General features: G+C 38.8%; 2 protein-coding genes across 15 annotated transcripts in view; one reads left to right on the top strand and one right to left on the bottom strand.

Moving 5' to 3' along the window:
- The first annotated feature begins 1,192 nt into the window (after positions 1-1,192).
- LOC112570851 (polyribonucleotide nucleotidyltransferase 1, mitochondrial-like) lies at positions 1,193-17,185 on the top strand. Its single transcript, XM_025249516.1, has 25 exons — positions 1,193-2,134; positions 2,354-2,414; positions 2,873-2,947; positions 3,254-3,359; positions 3,705-3,754; positions 4,086-4,149; positions 4,604-4,651; positions 5,604-5,717; positions 6,842-7,028; positions 7,487-7,538; positions 8,147-8,204; positions 8,420-8,516; positions 9,120-9,222; positions 11,183-11,253; positions 12,038-12,074; positions 12,305-12,371; positions 13,439-13,528; positions 13,777-13,937; positions 14,061-14,196; positions 14,618-14,701; positions 16,110-16,193; positions 16,322-16,428; positions 16,546-16,598; positions 16,688-16,766; positions 16,900-17,185. The coding sequence occupies exons 1-25, from the start codon at positions 1,986-1,988 to the stop codon at positions 17,053-17,055; spliced, it is 2,289 nt and encodes a 762-aa protein (XP_025105301.1). The 5' UTR covers positions 1,193-1,985; the 3' UTR covers positions 17,056-17,185.
- LOC112570849 (MAP/microtubule affinity-regulating kinase 3-like) overlaps positions 17,065-18,540 on the bottom strand; it is a 31,384-nt gene continuing 29,908 nt past the window's right edge. For all 14 annotated transcript variants that reach the window (XM_025249503.1, XM_025249501.1, XM_025249508.1 and 11 more), the window contains one exon: positions 17,065-18,506. In XM_025249503.1, the coding sequence (XP_025105288.1) occupies positions 18,173-18,506 (334 nt within the window). In that variant the 3' untranslated portion in view covers positions 17,065-18,172. The remainder of the gene's footprint in view (positions 18,507-18,540) is intronic.

The raw sequence follows: 18,540 nt of genomic DNA, 5'->3' as shown, positions 1-18,540 counted from the left end.
GCGCCGCGCATGAATCGCAACATGCCGTACGCGCGCGGTTTACAGACAACGACCATCAGACCAGTTAACAATGTTCCGTGTGAAAGTGCCATGGGTATGACGGAAGCGGCACCAAACTCTGTAAACTCAGTGGTTATCTCGCCAGATGTGACAGTGAAACAGCAGTCGCACACAGACGAGATTAGTGTGCGAACCGACAATTCTGGAACCAGCGGAACTGATAGGCAAATTCAAACGTGTAAAGGACGCAACTGAGCATACAAACGGCTCAAAGAAAAAACGGACTCTTCGCCGAAACATGTTGTTACCAGTGAGCGGATTAATACAGGATGCGCATCAACAAAAAGGTGCGATCAGGGATCACTCGCTGTATCGGGGGCAACGAAAACTACGCCGCCCGTTCAGAAAGGACGACATATCTAGTGCAGAGTCATCCGCCGGTGAAAATGAGAGCGACAGTGACACGTCTAGCTGTGGTCGTACATACACGGCCGCCAACCACCAGATCAAGAGGGCAGCCGCCGGCGAGTGATGACAGTGACCAAGAACAGCAAGCAAGGGACGAAAATGAGGCAGAACCATCCAGTCCACTCCCCGACCCAGATTTAGAAGGCACCACCCGTCCTCCACTGCCTAATGACAACGACAGTGAAGTGCCGGATGTACAGGAAGGAGGGAGAGACGAGGAGGGGGCTACGCCACGTGCGGTGGTTACCCCTCCCCCGTCACCACGCCACGCCCCGCGAGCGTCCACAAGGCCACGTCAGCAACCGACGTGGATGAGGAGCGAAGACTACATACTTCGCCAGCAGCAAACGCTAGACGATTATAGCTTGAAATGTGACAAACTGAAAATGCTGATGAGCAAGCTATCCTTAGAAAAACTGCCTGAGACTGTGGTGACCACCCTCATCAAGGCTGTCTGGCCACTGTTATGAACAGAACAGACCCACGGCCTCAATGTACATTAATGTTTATAAGTTTGCCTAAGATGTATATATGGTCATAGCATGTTACATTGGGAAAAAAAAAGGGGGGGGGGTTCTAGTTTTAAATGTCGAGGACAACATTTCTCCTCGAGGGGGTGTATATGGTAGTGTGGGTGGTGTGGGACATCGGAAGGAGGTGGGATGGAGGATGACACACAGGGAGGGTGGAGTGGTGGTTGAGGATGGCACACGGGGAGGGTGGAGTGGTGGTCGCTGGCCGGGTGCCGGCCCAGTGAAACAATGGACGGGCTGCGTGGGAGCAAGTGGAAACAATAGGTGCAATTCACAGGTGCGGGGTTAATTGAACGACCTGTGCGGAATGTGAGAACTAGACTGATGGAGGCGATCGAGGCCCAGGGTAGTGGGGTGTAAGATGGAGTAGTAGTGGAATAGCGCAGTGGTCAGTAGTTGCGTCTGTATTAGAGCGATAGCGTGAGAACCGGGCAGATTGAGGGGCGAGTAGTCACGTGCTCTTTTAGTATATAGCTTAGGGGAGATGTGTAGTCGGGGCCTTTTCCCAAACACACGAGCAGGGATTACGATCTTTGAGTTGGTTGGAAGAGAGAGAGTGTGTTGTGTCGAGTTCGCCAGAGCCAGCACTATCGACTGGCATTAGAAAAAAACGACCTGGAACCCACGAGAGTGTTGAGTCTTGTTATTGTGGAAGGATTGCGGGAAGAGCCCGCATCTAACCCTGTTACAATAATATTCAACTCCGCATTGAGTGTATTTATTAAGCTAAATTTACGTTGCTGTGGAAAAAAGAAACTAGATTTATTTAACTTCGAGTCCAGCCTGCGGTTGCCTTGAATGGCCCAGACCAAATGATTCGTGGGCCGGACAATCCCTATCCCTGCTGTAGTCCATTCCAGATGTCCGTTCCAGTACATTTCAGTTAACCTTCCCACAGATGGCTAAACCACGGACGCATAGATAGTTCGTGGCTAAACCAAAACAACCGTGGCAACGAAGGGAAACTACTCTAATTATATTAAAATGGCGGCTCCCATGATGTGGGTATGCAAACACTGCAGAGGAAAGATTTGGAGTGTGTGTCGACAGTTACATACGTCAAAAGTAAACCAATCGGGACCATGGAAAGACAAGAATTATGGATGTTCCATTGAAGTCAATATTGGCGGAAAGTACATGAATTTTTTGTCATTAATATATGACCTCTACATGTTCACTGAGACATTTCCTAAGATTTGTTTAGAGGGAAAGAAAAATAAATTAGAAGTTTAGAATAGCCCAGTCCAAGAAAAAGCTGGTTGCTGGTAAAAATTTAAATTTTATAATTAACATTTTATGGCAAATTTTGCTTTTGGCAAAGCTTTCTAAACAATTACTGGAAATTCTTTCAGGCAACTTCAACTTAGCTCAGGAAAGCTGGCAAGATTTGCAGATGGAGCTGCAGTTGCAAAGGTATGTAACTTTTCAATATTTTATTGTTCTGTGGGTTATATTTTATGCCTCACATTTGTAAGTTTAGTGTTCAGCTTTAGAATGAACTTGAAATTTTATGGTAAAATATTACAAGAAGGCTAAACTCTGTTAGAAATTTTATGGTAAAATATTACAAGAAGGCTAAACTCTGTTAGAAATTCTTAAATTTTATCTAAAATTATTATAAACATTGTGTGTGTGTGTGTGGAATTGTAAATGTTATTGAGAGCAATGTACAGAGTTTTAACTGTTTTAAGGATGCCATTTTCTGATGCTTAATCAGATTTGCTCTTAACTTTATAATAATAGTACAGCATCTATTACATAATGGGATATAGCGATAGATTAGTTTGTGTATTTACAATGATTTTCTTGTTCTGAAATAGTGATCTTGGTGAATGGAAGTAATTCTTAATGGAGGGTGTGTGTGTTTTCAGCTTGATGATACATCTGTGCTGGTCACAGCAGTCAGCAAAACAAGATCATCCCAATTCTCATTCTTTCCTTTAACAGTAAGTAACTTTGTCACCTAAGATTTACAATTTCTCTAAAACATTACATAGATTATGGTTAAGTATAAGTATAGTTTGCCTATTGTCAAAAGATACATTAATAGTGTGCAGAAATGCCATAACTTGTGATAATGATTGCAAAAATTTCACCTGATCTTTGGAGGCACCAGGGGAAAGAACATTGTCATCTAACAGCCCATTTCTTCCTAGATCAAATGTGAATATTTGTCTTGTATTATTATTGCTATGTTGTTTGTTTGTTTGCTTCATGAATCATCTGTCAGCATTGAATGTGTTTCTTTGCAGGTTGATTTTAGACAGAAAGCAGCAGCAGCTGGCAGAATACCAATGAACTTTTTCCGCCGAGAACTGGGTCCGACTGAAACAGAAATTCTCACAAGTCGCATGATTGGTATGATTTTACTTCACTGTCTTCTTTTCACTAAATCATTTTTATTGTAGAAGATTATGAGTTCTATTTTTTTATGTTAACATAAAAATTGTGTGTGTGTGTGTGTGTAAGTGCTCAGCTTGATGCTACATCTGGGCTGATCACAGTTTTGTTTTTGTTTTTTGAAGATTGTGCCACTTTCTCATATTTTTTACCTTGTAACTGGAATTAATGTGTCATAAATAAAATGGCATATTTTTTTACTCAAGAAGACAGGATAGTGAAGTGGTCTGTTGGAAAAATAAATTTGTCAAGAATTTGTTTTCTGTAAAAGATTTTATTACTGAGGTGCAATGTATCTCACAGACCGATCTCTACGGCCGATGTTCCCAGAAGGTTACCTCAATGAGACACAGGTACAGAGGCAATATATTATCATCTAGTGATTAGAATCTTTGTTATATCATATTAACTGTGACCTTTTTTTTTCTTTTTTGCTTTGTGTGTGAAATGTTAGATATTAGCCTAGAAGTTGGGGTTTTTTTTTCACACTGATAAAACCATCGAAAACCAAAATGTCACTGCTTAAAGCAGAAAAGTTTAAAGCTTCTAATTCTAATAGACAGTTACCACTAATGAGCAGTGGGTCAACTATCCCTCCTCTGACTTCAGTGCTACAGTTAGTATTTAATCTAGAACATATTAAATCATAATAATCTTGAATAAACAATTCTTGTTCTTTTCCAGCTTGTTTGCAATGTTCTGGCAATGGATGGCCTTAATGATCCAGATATTGTCAGCATAAATGCGGGTATGTAGATGCAAACAGTATTTTTGCAAATGTTTCTTTATTGCTATATTCTTTGTTGCAGAAGTTTATTATCATATGTATCATAGTGTTTGGCATTTAATACACTTACACTGTTACACCTTATGGTTGCAAAATGAACCAAAACATCTTATTATGCTGCATGTTGATATGTTCAAAGGTTTTTTTTAAAAAAAAGCAGAGAGTTGCTGATAAATCTTAATACCTTTGAAGCAAAAGTATTGTACCCATAAGGTCAATCCAGATACTAAAATGTTTTTTTTCTATCATTGTTGGTATTTATGCTGTTTTCTCATAAAAATTAATCTATAATTGCATTCCCACAAATGCTTTTGAGGTGCCTGATGTGAGTGCTTTGAGAAGTGTGGGAGATTTAAAAATTTTATTGAATTTAGTTAGTTTTCTGTGAATACAAATTTGATGTTTGTGTGTGTAGCATCAGCTGCACTCAGTGTGTCTGATATTCCTTGGGACGGACCTGTTGGTAAGTCGAACATCTGTGTTTTGACTTTATTGGTTAAGTGTTGCATTAATTTTTGTTCAGAAAATCAAAATTAGAACTTTCAATATTTTATATTATGTAACATGTATCTGCTTATTCAGTCAGCAGCCTTAAGACTATATAATGTCATAGTTCTGTTTGAGTTATGGGGGCAGCTGGGGTTTGAGGTTCTACTGTTTTACCACAGACATGTATAGGCTGACTGTATGCCGAGACCAACACTTGGCCTCTTGCAAAGTTCTCCGCTGCTAGTCTAGGTGAGCAATTGACAGTCAGACTTTTGCTTCAAACAAATATTGAGTCTCAGTAGATTTAAACTTTTGCTGAACAGCCTATAGCATGAATGGAGCAGCTCACCACTCGTCTTTCTCTTTCGATATACCTGCCCACAGAATCAAAAAAAAAAAAAAAAAATTACTTGCACAGTGGCATCTTTCCACGCAGCAGTATAAACCACCTCCTGGTTGTTTATTGTTGTTACTTTCGCAGACTCTGCTGTAGCCAGTGTCGTCGTTTGCTAAACCAGAAGATGTTCTGTTGATAACCTTAACCTAAGAGTTAATTGAAAAAAAAATCATCTGCAAGCCATCTAGGGATACAGATTCTTGGTTTTACTGTGGGTGTTAGGGATTTAGTCAGAGGGTAAGTAGTATGTGGCTGTGGTATATCCGCCTACTGCAGTGCTTAGGGCATGGCTACAAATAAAAAGCCTTGTGCTTTGCAGCCTTCTGTCCATTTGCCATTTATTAGTGCTGACGGTACAACATTGCACTGGATTTTTCTGTCATGTGGAAGACATTGGTAACTTTTTTTTTTTAAATCTATATGAAATATGTTTATTGTTGACTGATGAAGCATAATGCTCTGTATTGAGTGCAAGATTGAATTTCAAAGACTATGCTAACGTTTTATGTATTTGTTGTTGTTTGTACAGGTGCTGTCAGAGTTGGACTGGTGGACAGAGAGGTGATAGTCAACCCCACACGAAAACAACTGCAGCATAGCACGCTTGACCTTGTCATAACAGCTGCTGCCAATCGTAAAGTTGGTTAGTGAGGCATTTTAAGCCATTCTTCTCATTTGTTCCTTTAACTGTTTACTCTGATTGGTGTTGTGAGACCATAGACTTAGATGCATAATTTCTTGTCAAGGCTGAAATCTGCACAAACTATATCCAGCCAGCAAACCTCAGCATGTTTTAAACACTTCTCAGTGCGGTTACCTGGTGTGGTAAGACAGCTTACCATCCTCTCTCACTACCTGTGGGTCGTGGACTTTCTCTCAGAGAGAAGATAACGAATTATTATGTTGTGGGCGGTGGACTTTCTCTCAGACAGAAGACAACTGATTATCCTGTTGGGTAAAGGGGCAATGGATGACTCAGTTGTCCACTTAGCCAGTTGTCCCTGTTTTCATGGCTTAAGATTTCATATTTGCAATTCATGGGCCAAAGTTTCATCCCGCGAGCATTTTCCGCATCGCTAAACCTCTAACCTCCCGAGAGCTAACCACGCACTGCGCGTGCGAGAAATTTCACCCATTTCACCGCAGCGCAGCTATTGGGCTGCCGACATTTGCATACGCGACCTTGACACCCCGACCCTGAGGGAAGACTTAGGAAAATCCACGTGTGCGCATGCGCAAACCAACTGAAATACGCTGCGTTTTGTGTGTACAGTATATTAAGTATTATGCTCTATTAAAATCCATTTGATATGTTTCCATGATTTTCAGTTTTTTTGGCAAATAGTATTTGAGAAGGCAACAGTATCAGTGTCGATGAGAATGACTAGCAAGCATCTTAAACTAACTGAAAAGAACCAAGTGTTTGTGAGAAATGCTCGTGAGTACAGCGTACGAAGTCCTTAGTCTGTAGGTAAAATGACAAGATTGGTACTGCATACTTTTCTTTATTTGTACCATTACAATTCAGCTGAAATAGACCACACATTTCTATTTGTGATGACAGCGGGACATTATACATCCGTCTGGGACATTTTATGAGCAGGTGGGACACGCAGTCAAAGGCAGGACTGTCCTGCCTAAATCATGACATCTGGTCACCTTAGAATTTATTTACTTTCATGAGCCAGAAGTGATAGCTGTAGTGAACAATGTTGTAGTAGGTATTTGAATTTTTTACTTATTGTGGTTATTGATATTTGTGCACAGTGATGCTTGAAGGAGTGGGAGATGCAGTGTTTCTCCATGACCTGGCCAAGGCAATTAGTAAAGGGGTCAGTGAGGCGCAAGCCATTGTGCAAGGGATCTTACAACTCCAGAAGCAGATTGGTCGACCCAAACGAAGTTATGACTCTCCAGCTGTTGTAAACCCAGAAGTTGCAGAGGCAGTGAAAAGGTATTATATTACATGGATCAGGATGTCAGCAGATGCTGCTTAGATTATCAGTTTTTACACGCTTTCTTTTAATTATTATTAGAAACAGACTTAAAGTCTGAATAACATGGCCTCGTTTAATTTTAAGTGCAACTTCTGTTGATAGTGACTATTTTTCTAAATAAGCATGCTTACATTTCTTGCCATTACTGAAGGAAGAGTGAAGCAACGAACCATATATTTTTTTTTCAAATTAGTTCTCAGATGCTATTTTAGCCATTAAAAGAGGGAGCACTTAGCCAAGGTTGTATCTATAATCCACATTTATCTTCAGGCAGAAGCATCATTTACAATCATTTACATCTATTACAATATTGTTGTTAATCACCAACAATCCAGAACTAAGATTACATTAAACAGTAATCGGAATGATAATTTAAAACAAAAATTTGTTTCCTTCTTTTCTCAAATGGATTCAGTCTTTGTACTTCTCGCATCCGGGAAGTCTTCTATGATGATCGGCATGATAAGGTGATGACAGCTTTTAATTTACAGTCCTTTCCTACAAGTAAAATAAAAATCTATGCACTGTTATTATCCAAATATATTCTTTCAATTTAATATGGTGATAGTATTTAATCTGAAACATCATAACAAACACACCATAGCATAGCTATCTAATACTTTAATAGAAAATAGGGATATCCTATAGCATTGTCTACATTTAGCAATAACTACACAGGATGTATCCTGATATCTTAGATTTACAATAAACAGTAAGACTGAAATGTCTTTATCCCTTATTTTGTTTATTAAATTATATGCTTCAAAATCAATATTTGTTTATTGGAAGCAAAAATGTCCACCAGATATGCAAGTTAATGATGGAATAATCTTTTATTTCTGACTTGGGTTTGTTTTTGAAGTGGCATACCTTGCAGAAGTGACATATACATGGCAGAAGTGACTTGTATGTGGCAGAAGCATTGGAAACAAAACTTTAACTGATTTCTTGGTTCCTTTTCATTATATATGCTGTTGGTAAAAGCAGGATCTATAACTTCAGGATTTACTATGTTGACACAGGTTTAATTGTGGTCTTAATTAACTTGGATGTCTGGTTATTTGGTGCTTTGCAGATCTCTAGAGATGTAGCAATTCAAGACATAAAAGCAAGTGCCATTGAAGAGCTGAAAGGTTAGTTGACAGTACAAACAGATTTGTGTTATTTTTAGTATCGTTGTTTTACAGGGTTATTGTCTCACTGTTTGCACATTCCCATTAACAAAAACTTTAAGTTCAAATTCTTTAATTCAGACTGTGAATTCATTCTCGTGATAAGCTGACTGAAATGGTTCAGGTGAATAAATTCATTTAACTTTGCAAAACTGTCAGTGAGTTTGATGTTACAGGTAGTTTTCCAGACTGTAAAGAAGACTTGATAGGAGAAGCCATCCACAGACACGTCAAAGAAATATTTCGCAGCTTGATTCTAGATGAAGAACGAAGGTAATCTAAGTTTGGGGTGTTTGTATTTGTTATTATGTCTATATTTCAGACTCTTTAATCATGTCTCCATTCATCTCTATTCATTCCATGTTCATAAAGATTTCTCTCGGTTGTTTCTTTTTTGTTTGTTTGTTTGTTTGTTTTTTGATAAAAATATAAATAAGACGAAAAGCTGACTTCAGTTAAATGCCAGCTTTCTTGTAAGATTTAGTGTACAGTGAAATTTTTTTTTAAGAATTTGTTTATATTGCTTAAAAGATTCTGATGAATAACAAGCTAATCATAATCCAGATTGTTACAATGAAGGTGATATTACTATTGATTGCCAGTGCTGTAATGAGCTTTTGTCTACTATCTCTCTACAACCCCTTAAAATTCTTTCAAAAGACTTAGTGTTCTAAATAAAATGTACAAAGTAAAAAGTACAACAGTAGTTGTAGAGGTGAATATGCAGAATGGTGAGAGGGCTTCTTTGTCTCCTTAGCTGAGAGATTATGTAAGTGGTTGACTGAAAAGTGGGAGAGTAGAAATGATAGAAAAAACAGAAATCATTTGTGCTTTCTCACCATTGTGTTAAAAATTTACAACTTTAATTGTTTGAAGGTGTGATGGACGGACATTACAGCAACTGCGAGACATCAGCTGTCAGGTCGATCTTTTCCAGCCCTTGCATGGCTCTGCTCTCTTCCAGCGGGGACAAACACAGGTGAATACTGCTTGCTTCTTTTGACCGTCTGGCTCTGTACTGGTTCCCCCTCTACCCTTAATCAGCTCACCCAAACAAGTAGCAGGAAGCAGGTCAATAATCTCTACTAACTCTGTGCTCACTAAATTCCTTTGTTGCCTGAAAAGACAGATACATGCCATTAGAACATCAGATTGTTTTCTCTCAAAATTTCCTTCTTTCTGTATATGCATTAGTCAATCCTTTCTTCGTCGAAGAAAGATTTCTGAATGTAGTGAAAAGATGCATCCTGTTTCACCCTATTCACTAGTTTTCTTTTTTGGTCCTGGTATAGAATAAACATTTCTTATTGTTCAGCACAGATTTGTGGTTCTTGGTAATCCAGGGTTTGTTGTTAGGAGAGATTACAGTTTCCTTGGTAGGTATGACAGTGTCAACACAGAAGGTGATACAAGAAAAGATGGCATCCACCAAATCATCATGGTTGTTGTACAAGTTGTAGAAAACCTGCCTGTACATGCAACTAAAGTACCTTCGTAAGCGAGTAGTGATGAATTGCTGGCACACAGATTTTTACACTGGCACCAGGAGAATGCTGTGATGACAAGCGATGGTAAGCGCAGAGATTTGTAAGTACCAGGCACACTGCCATAACAATGGCCTATCAAGTAAATCTTCCTTGTGGTTGAGCAAAACGTGTTGCTCAGTTCTTAAAAGCCAGCAGTGATTAAAATCATCAAGTCTTCAGGCCTCTGGGCAAATAGCACTAGGTGCGTGTCACTTCTGCAATCAGATGAACGGCGGCTATGGCATTGGTGAATGGATGGATGTAAACTAACGTCAACAACAGCTGGAGCAATGCCCAAGGAAGGTAGAAGGCAGAGAGTGAGATGAACAGCACTTCACAATTGGTGGTGCAGTCTCTTACAGACCACAACGGTGTTGCAATACCTTTCATGTAAGCACTTCCATCAGCCTCACCCAGCGTAAACAGACATGTTTCTTTGTACTCCCTCAGGCATCTGATATTAGCCTCTAGGTTGTTGATTTTGTTGTGAATGCAATGAGAGTAGAGAGTACAACAGACAGTTGTGTGGAGTTTTATGTCACATTAAAGTTGAATTTAGTCAACACTTAACTCCTACTCTACCTGCTTTTCCAATGGGAAGCTGACTCATGAGGTATGGTCAGTGGGGAGTTCAAATGTGTCAGTATGCATGGAAGCTGATGGTGGGAAGAGTGTAGGAAGGTATTCACAACAGCTTGATGTATTGGCCTGGCACCACAATCTTGTGAGCCAGCTGCTGTCAAAGGTGAGGAAAGAATACAAGGAGCAACATAAACAAACACACTGTATTACTTTTGCAGACCTGTCATTGTAGTGGAGACCTTCATTCACTTCATTATGTTTGCAGACCTGTCATTATAGAAGGTTACCTTTATCCATACTGCCAGCTGTACAAATCAAGCAATAGATATTAAAATGGTGTAAGAAGCTAAAAAAACTAGCACAAAGTCACTGATGGGGAGCATCAAGCACAGCATATGGTGTTTGAAACCCACCTTATGTGATATTAAACTGTGGAAAAAATCAGATACCTTTTGTTTGTCGGGTGGTTGGAGGAATTTTATTGGCATTGACCTGAGCAGTCTTCAAATGTGTAGCCTTTCTGATCTTGAGTAATATAACTGCATGGCTATGGAACCTCAAAAAGTAAATGTGACTTAACTGTCTGATGGGAAAGAAAGTTTGCTGTATGTTATAGCTCCGCCTGTGTATGGTTATTTGCCAGAAGCTGTTGATAAAGACTGCCTTTACTACCCACAAACATTTTCTGCTTCATTTATTTAGAGATGGTAATACTGTTGCTTTTATATTTTTTCATGTTTTAATCAGGACTGTGATGGTAATGATGATTTTCATGATTACAAACCATTATTCCCATTGTGACTCATGGCAGATCTTTAATGTGGATTTCAGGTTATGTGCACTGTGACGTATGACAGTCCAGAAGCTGCAATGCGTCTTGACCCCATCTCAGTATTAACAGGGTTTGTTTCTCTTTTGGAGATGTGGATCTATGGTGGTTTGTTCTTCCAGCAAAATTTACAAGCCATTAGAAGATAGCAAGAACATACTCATATAATTATTAAACTTAGACCTTTTTGTGCCTAGGTGACACATAAGACATCCACTAGAAACCATTTTTTGTCTGTCAGCAGCAAGTTTAGTTACATTGTTCCAGATCGAGTTTTGGTCCTTTAGTTCTCTCTCTTGACATTCATCATGTTTCTTTTGGGCTTCCACACATTTCTGTTACCATCAGCTGTCCAATGAAAGACTATTTTGGGCAGTGTATCTGATTTCATTCTACATGCATGCTCTAGCCATCTCTTGTTGGGTTATTGTTATCTTATTTGTGCAGCTGGCTCTTATAAGGATTTCTTTGTTGCATAATTAATTAAAGTGTAGCTATTATCAGTTTTTCCAGGTAATATGTTGGCAATTTAAAATGAAGGAGTATTGGATATTAGGAGTGTGTGTGAGAGAGATTAAATATTTTAGGGAAATCAATCCTTTTCAAAGGGAATGAACTTTGCAAAAAAAAGCTTTTGTCTAATCTTTATAAAGAGCAAATATATTTCTTGTCCTGGATGTGTGGGTATACAGTTTAAATAACTGTCCTTTAAATAGCTGATTTTTCAAATTATTGTAGTTTGGTATTTTTTATGCAAGGGTTCTTGAAAATGAAATGTAGTGAATTTATTACTTTTTGAAAAAGCAAATATTAGGTATCAAAATATGTGTGGTTATATTATGTTTTTTTTCTTTCAGGAATATCAAAGAGAAGAATTTTATGCTTCATTATGAGGTATGTCACATGATCATATAAGCTGCAGTAATATTTTATTAAAAATTTTTGATACATTTATTAATGTGATTGCATATCACTTGAAAGGTGTATAATGAAGAACTTTCCTGCAACAGTTGTGAGAAGTGTATTTTTTGCCTAGTTCTAGTGAAATCGAAAAGGCTGAAGATCTGTTGTTTGTAAAAAAAAAAGTACTCATTGTAATGAGGAATTTTTCTTTTAAATTTCAGTTTCCACCTTATGCCACAAATGAAACTGGCAGACCAGGCGCTGTTGGAAGAAGAGAATTCGGCCATGGTAAGGACATACTGACTGCATTTAAAATTATTAACTTCTCAAGAGCTACAGAATGATGTTTTCCAGATTTAATAATAATTGAATCTATAAAGTGCATTTTCCACTGTGGGTGTGAGCTCAGTATACTGCACATGAAAAACTACAAACAAACCGACAGTCTGTAAAAGAAACATAAGTGTCAGTAAACAGAGGACAAAAACATAAACTAAGTGATAGGTACTAAGTGACCGGAACCGTACTTTTGATTATACAATATTTCTTAAAGAGATGGGTTTGAGGCCAGATTTGAAGGCCTTTGAATGTAGACACGGTTCAAAGAGAACGGGGAAGAGAATTCAAACAATGGAGCCTGAGAAAGAAAAGAAAGAAGTGTCTGATTTCATCACAAAGAGAGGAGGGGAACACAGGCAAACTAAAGAGACAGACTCAGGTTGTAAGGTGTCAGTATCTCAGATATGCAGGGGCAATGCCGTGAATAAAGTGGTAGCACAGTATGGTCATCTTGTAGGAATGCCATGTGGTACTAGCAGCCAGTGAAGCTCACAGAAGGGTGTAGCATGGTCCATTTTTCACCTACAGAAGACACTGTAAATGGCATTATTCTAAGCCCATTGAAGTTTGTCCAGTAGGAAGTTAGGAAGGTTGATGTGCAGAGAGTTGCAGTAATCCAGTGAAGACAACAGAAATTTTACTTAGTCATTGCAAGTGACCAAATCACAACCAAATGCAAGCTGTTTCATTTTATTTATTCACCAGATAAACTATGATGACATGTTGACATATGAGTTATCTCAGTTGTGATGTTGAAGATATACAGGGATGTAAAGCCAAACCCTTTTGCAACTTATTGACTTCACATGCTATCCAACTAGTTAACTGATCAACTTGGTTGGTTGTTCTGCCCATCAGTTATTGTTTGCTTCATTGACTTGTAAATTTTTGCTCTTTATGTAATCAAGCTATATACTCATTAGAGTTCAAATATAATGCAGAAAAAGACTCAAAAGCTTAGAAAAATGTGTGCTGAAAACTCAGGTGCTCACACTGAAACCAGTATTTTTTTTTAGGTGCTTTAGCAGAAAAGGCTTTGCGTGCAATTGTTCCAGACAACTGCCCATTTACCATTCGCCTTACTTCAGAAGTGCTGGAGTCTAATGGTATGTGGATGACTAGAAGTTGCCAAGACTAGAAAATGCATAATAATATGTGAAAATCCCCACTGCCAAACACCTTTTCATTTAGTTTTCATCAGCATTACACTATTATAAAGTAGCAAATCAAAAATGTGAAGTTAAAATGATGCTACTCAAATATTTTTAATGTTGTATTGCTCTAAAAGGATATCAGAATTATTTTCCATGTGCAGAAAGAACTGCCAACGCACATGTTAATGTTTTTATTATAGGTTCATCATCCATGGCATCTGTTTGTGGAGGAAGTCTGGCACTTATGGATGCAGGTGTCAGGATCAGTGAGGCTGCAGCAGGTGTTGCAGTGGGACTAGTGACTCGCACCGACCCTGGCACCAGAAATATCACCAAGTACAAACTCCTGACAGATCTGCTGGTCAGTCCTTCAAGAGAGAAAATTAGAAAACCTGCAGTCCACTGTTATACTTTTTTCAGCACTGTTGTCGAATGGTAGGCCATTGTAGTCAGACTAACCTAAACATAAATTGATGTCATGCAGGGCATTGAGGACTACATGGGTGACATGGACTTTAAAATGGCTGGGACACGTTCAGGTATCACTGCACTTCAGGTCGACTTCAAGCTTCCTGGCGTGCCATTAGAGATTGTTTCCAAGGCTTTAGAACAAGGGTTTGGTAAGTTATTCTAGAAAAGACAATGACATCTATTTTGTATATCACAACTAGCTAACAAGATTGTTTTGGTCACATTACAGTCATGCTTTGTTACAAACTTTAGTGCTAGGTATGTTTCTCATGAGGATGACATGTAGAATTAAGGTCACATGCAGAGAAAGTGGTAGCCAAACACCAGCAGTTCTAAATTTGATTTTGACCCTGTTCTCCTAAACTTTTAGCATTTAATTATATCAGATGCTTAAAGGGCAGTCATATTAGTATGAATTTATAATGTTTATTTTGCACTTTGAATGTATTTGAAGTACCAAGCTATAGTGAAAAGTGGTGTACTATATGGGCAAGATTTCAGCTGTCTATGCTAGACATTGTGACAGAAAGACCACAGATGCTTCAATTGTGCTGTTATTGCTGATTTCAGTTGGCATTAATCACATTCTAGACATTATGGATAAAACAATATCAAAGCCCAGAGAGGAAATAAAACACTGTGGGCCTGTTATTGGTGAGTAATTTAAGATTTTCACTTATAATATTTCTCTTTACACATTTATGCAGACCTCATCATGGAATAGTTGTACAAAAACGCTATGGATTGTTTGTAACTCCAAACTACAAATGTTTCTACCCTGACAAAGGAAAAACATAAAAGCAAAGGCTGAAAGACTGAAAAAATGAAAAGATTATTCACTGGAAAACAATGAAGATGCAAAATATATAAATCATGCATTTATTATATTAACTAGCAGGAATGAAAACAACCTTGATAGTAGTGCAGTGTGTGCATTAGAAATTAGCTGGTGCAACTGTTACAATTGATCTTTCTAAAAACCTGAAGAGAAAGTCATAAGGTTGAGGCACCAAATCCTTGATTGATGTCCCTTGACTGGCCGAGAGGATCAGCTTTCCTTGATTTTGTTTTAGATAGAAGAAGTGTTGGACCTTCATGTTTGCTTGAGCTTCACCTGCGTTGCTCCCGTTATTTTGCAGCTGGATTGTATACAATGTTTTGAAGTGCAAACTGATTGATCTATTAGCCAGATTCCACTTCGGTGTGTTTCGCTTGCTTTGGCAGCAACCTTGAATTAACTGATGACCATCACCTTTTTTGGCTGTCTATAACATCTTCACATTCTCAAGATTTCTAAATTTTTTCCTGTGGTCACCAGCTCTTTTTTTCTGGCGTCACCATTTGATCTGCAGTGAGCACCCTTTGCTGCTGGAATGCAGTATCTTCGCATTGTTCATCTTTGTGACTATTTTGTTAATCTTGTTTAGCACCATGGCTTTGTTAGATACTGTACTATACAAATTGACATTATTATTACTTTGAAGTGCTACCAATTAAGCACAGGGTTACATGAGATGGGCAAGGTGAAATTAAAGGTTGGAATACACGATATGCAAGAGACAGCTATGGAGAGAACAAGTACATTAACCGATTACATTTTCATATTTCCCTTTTGTCATTTGGTGCGGTACCAAATTTCACTTTTACTTGAGGGTTTTTTTTTTTCTTTTTCGCAAACTGGAGGGGGAAGTTTTAACAAAAACAATGAATCAAGCTTGCTTTTTTGCAGAATCAAGAAATTAGTTTACTTCAGGCATTTAAAATCTTCTTGAATAAGTCAAGGAGGGAACTGTGAAAAAGACTTGCAATAACACTGCCTCCCAGTTGAGCTTTCAACATTTTCTTAAAATTAAGAATGAGATTTAAGAAAAACCAGCTTAAAGAATACACCAAATGGAATGGTCACTATCTGGTTGCATTGGGTTTATTTTGCTGAGAGATAATTGCAAATTGAAAAACAGGCATTTTGAGTGGGAATGATTCCCATGAAGAATTTGGGGCTAGGCATGTCTTGTGTATGATGTGAAAGACCTAACTGCTGGAACTTTATGTATGCCCACAGAGAAGCTCAGCATTGAAGCTCAGGACAGATCAAAGTTTTTTGGTGTCGGCGGTCATAATCTGAGGAAACTGCGAAGTGAAACAGGTATGTTTTTGTTTGGAAGAGGGAAAGCTTGGTTGGACATGCAAGAGAGTGAGCATTTAGACAGATGGACGATGAAGATAAATCGGATAGGTATCCCACAAGTAATTTAGCGATCTCTCCACATGCAGGTGTGACAGTGACACCGGTGGATGATGTCAGTTTCCAGTTGTTTGCACCTAACTCTGAAGCTATGGATGAAGCACGTGAAATGATAGATGAATTCCTGGCTGATGAGGTGGGTGCACTGTATTTAAGACATAAAGACTGTAATGTAGTGTTGTGATTTGGGGAAAAAGGTTTGGAACATACAAAATGCAGATACAAATGTTATCACAAACTATTTTTCTTTTAGGTGCCAGAACTGGAGTTTGGTGCCATCTACAAAGGGAAAATAGTGGAAATCAGGTACGCTGCAAAGAATCTTATCAGTTTCATAACAAAAACACTTAAGCTTGGCAGACTAAGTTACTAATAAGTGGAATTTTGCACTGCAGGGACATTGGAGTGATGGTAGAGCTACACCCTAAACTGGCTCCTGTTCTTCTACACAACTCTCAAGTTGATCAACGAAAGGTAAGTCTTGGCTCTGGATAGTCAGGCTTCATTCTTCCTACATAGTTTGAACCCACATATGCAAATTAGCCACAGCTTAATTGCATCAATAGGTTCATATTGATCGAGCTCATCACTTTCCTGTGTGCTGCAGGTTCATCATGCAAGTGCTCTGGGGTTGGAAGTCGGCCAGGAGATTACAGTCAAATATTTTGGACGAGATCCAGTCAGTGGACGTATGAGAATCTCACGCAAAGCTCTTCTTGCACCAGCCACCACTATCATACGCAACTTGGGATCGCCATCATGACAAACTTCATCACACTTTAAGACCATTTATTCATGTTCAGTCATCTAAAAACTTTGCTCATCTGGATGAGGAACGTGGAAATATATCACACTAAGACAGAATGTACATAATAAATATGCTGTGAAACAAATTAACTGTTGATGATAACTCCCGCGTACAAAACTGGCCTACATGTAGACCTAATCGACACCCTGGTGATGACAGAACCAATGAACTGCATAGTCAAATGATTGGTTTCATGAAGCCAATGCAAAATGTGCATCTGTTTATCTCGTAAACCTTATACACAAAACAAGTGCACAAATGCAATAAAACTGTCTACACCCCTCCCTCAATAACATTCATCATTTGTTCCTATGCAGAAAAAGTCACCACATGTATACACACATGCACACACGATGAGAACTATAGAATGAGCACAAAGATTTCAACTATATACACAGCACTGTCCTTTCAGTCTGTTAATACATGTACAGTGGAAAGGGAAGAAAAACATGTATACACAACATTTGTACAGTTCGCTTTCCAAGGGTTTAATTTTCCACAGTTTGCAGCCAGGTTTGTTTACAGGAGTATCAACATGCATACTGCTTTAAAGTCTTTTTAACACCACCACCTGGCACAACACTATGGAAGATTAAAAGCATTTCAGCTCTTTGCAACAGGAAATGGCCTCAAATCTGCAAGCACAAACCAACACAGACGAGGTCCTGGTTACTACATGGAATGACCCAAGTACTCTAGACCACGACTGCTCCATGTTTGGTCAAACTTGGTTCCTGTCGCCTGTGTCTTTTCGATCTCTTGGGGGCAGTATATCATGATATTGGTGAGAAATCTAGCTTGTGAAAGGAACGTCACTCCAATGACATGATGCTTTGCAACACAGATATGCCAAAAAATGAAAACCTTTTATGAGACCACCAGTCGAGTTGCTTGTACCAACAGTACCTTTGTCTCTCATGAACCTATCCTAATGCATGGAGAATTCAAAGCTATCTCTTCTCACAGCTTCATATAATTTCTCCTGCATTAAAAATGGGAAAGGAAAGTGCTTGGTTTTCAAGACTAACAGAAGTACCACTCGCACCAGGCAACAGCTACTTCCAAGCAACTCTCATAGTTTCAGTTCGTTTGCAATTTTAGAGGCAATGTTTTTGAAGCCTATGGAAGTGCCAGAGATGCGCTTGAACCGCACACCATTGAGAGAAAGACGTGGCAGCTTGCATACCTCCATCTCCCATTGCACCAAGCTATCAGTGTTGGGGTCGCCATGCACACAAAGCAAAAGGAACCGTTCACGCTGCTCGTAGTCACAGTTGTTTGCGTCCAACACTTTACGGATCTCCTTCATCATTTCATTGGGATCCATCGAACTTGTTGTCTTCATGCTCCATGTGAAACGCAAAGAACGTGGCTTTATACCATCTGGATCACGCTCATTCATTGATCTGCAACATATCAAAGCACAATATTGCATTTGCC

The sequence above is a fragment of the Pomacea canaliculata genome, linkage group LG8 (genome assembly GCF_003073045.1).
Source record: "Pomacea canaliculata isolate SZHN2017 linkage group LG8, ASM307304v1, whole genome shotgun sequence".
Taxonomy (NCBI): Eukaryota; Metazoa; Mollusca; class Gastropoda; order Architaenioglossa; family Ampullariidae; genus Pomacea; species Pomacea canaliculata.
The sequence above is the reverse complement of the archived record's forward strand: the minus strand, read 5'-3'. Positions and strand labels throughout refer to the sequence as shown.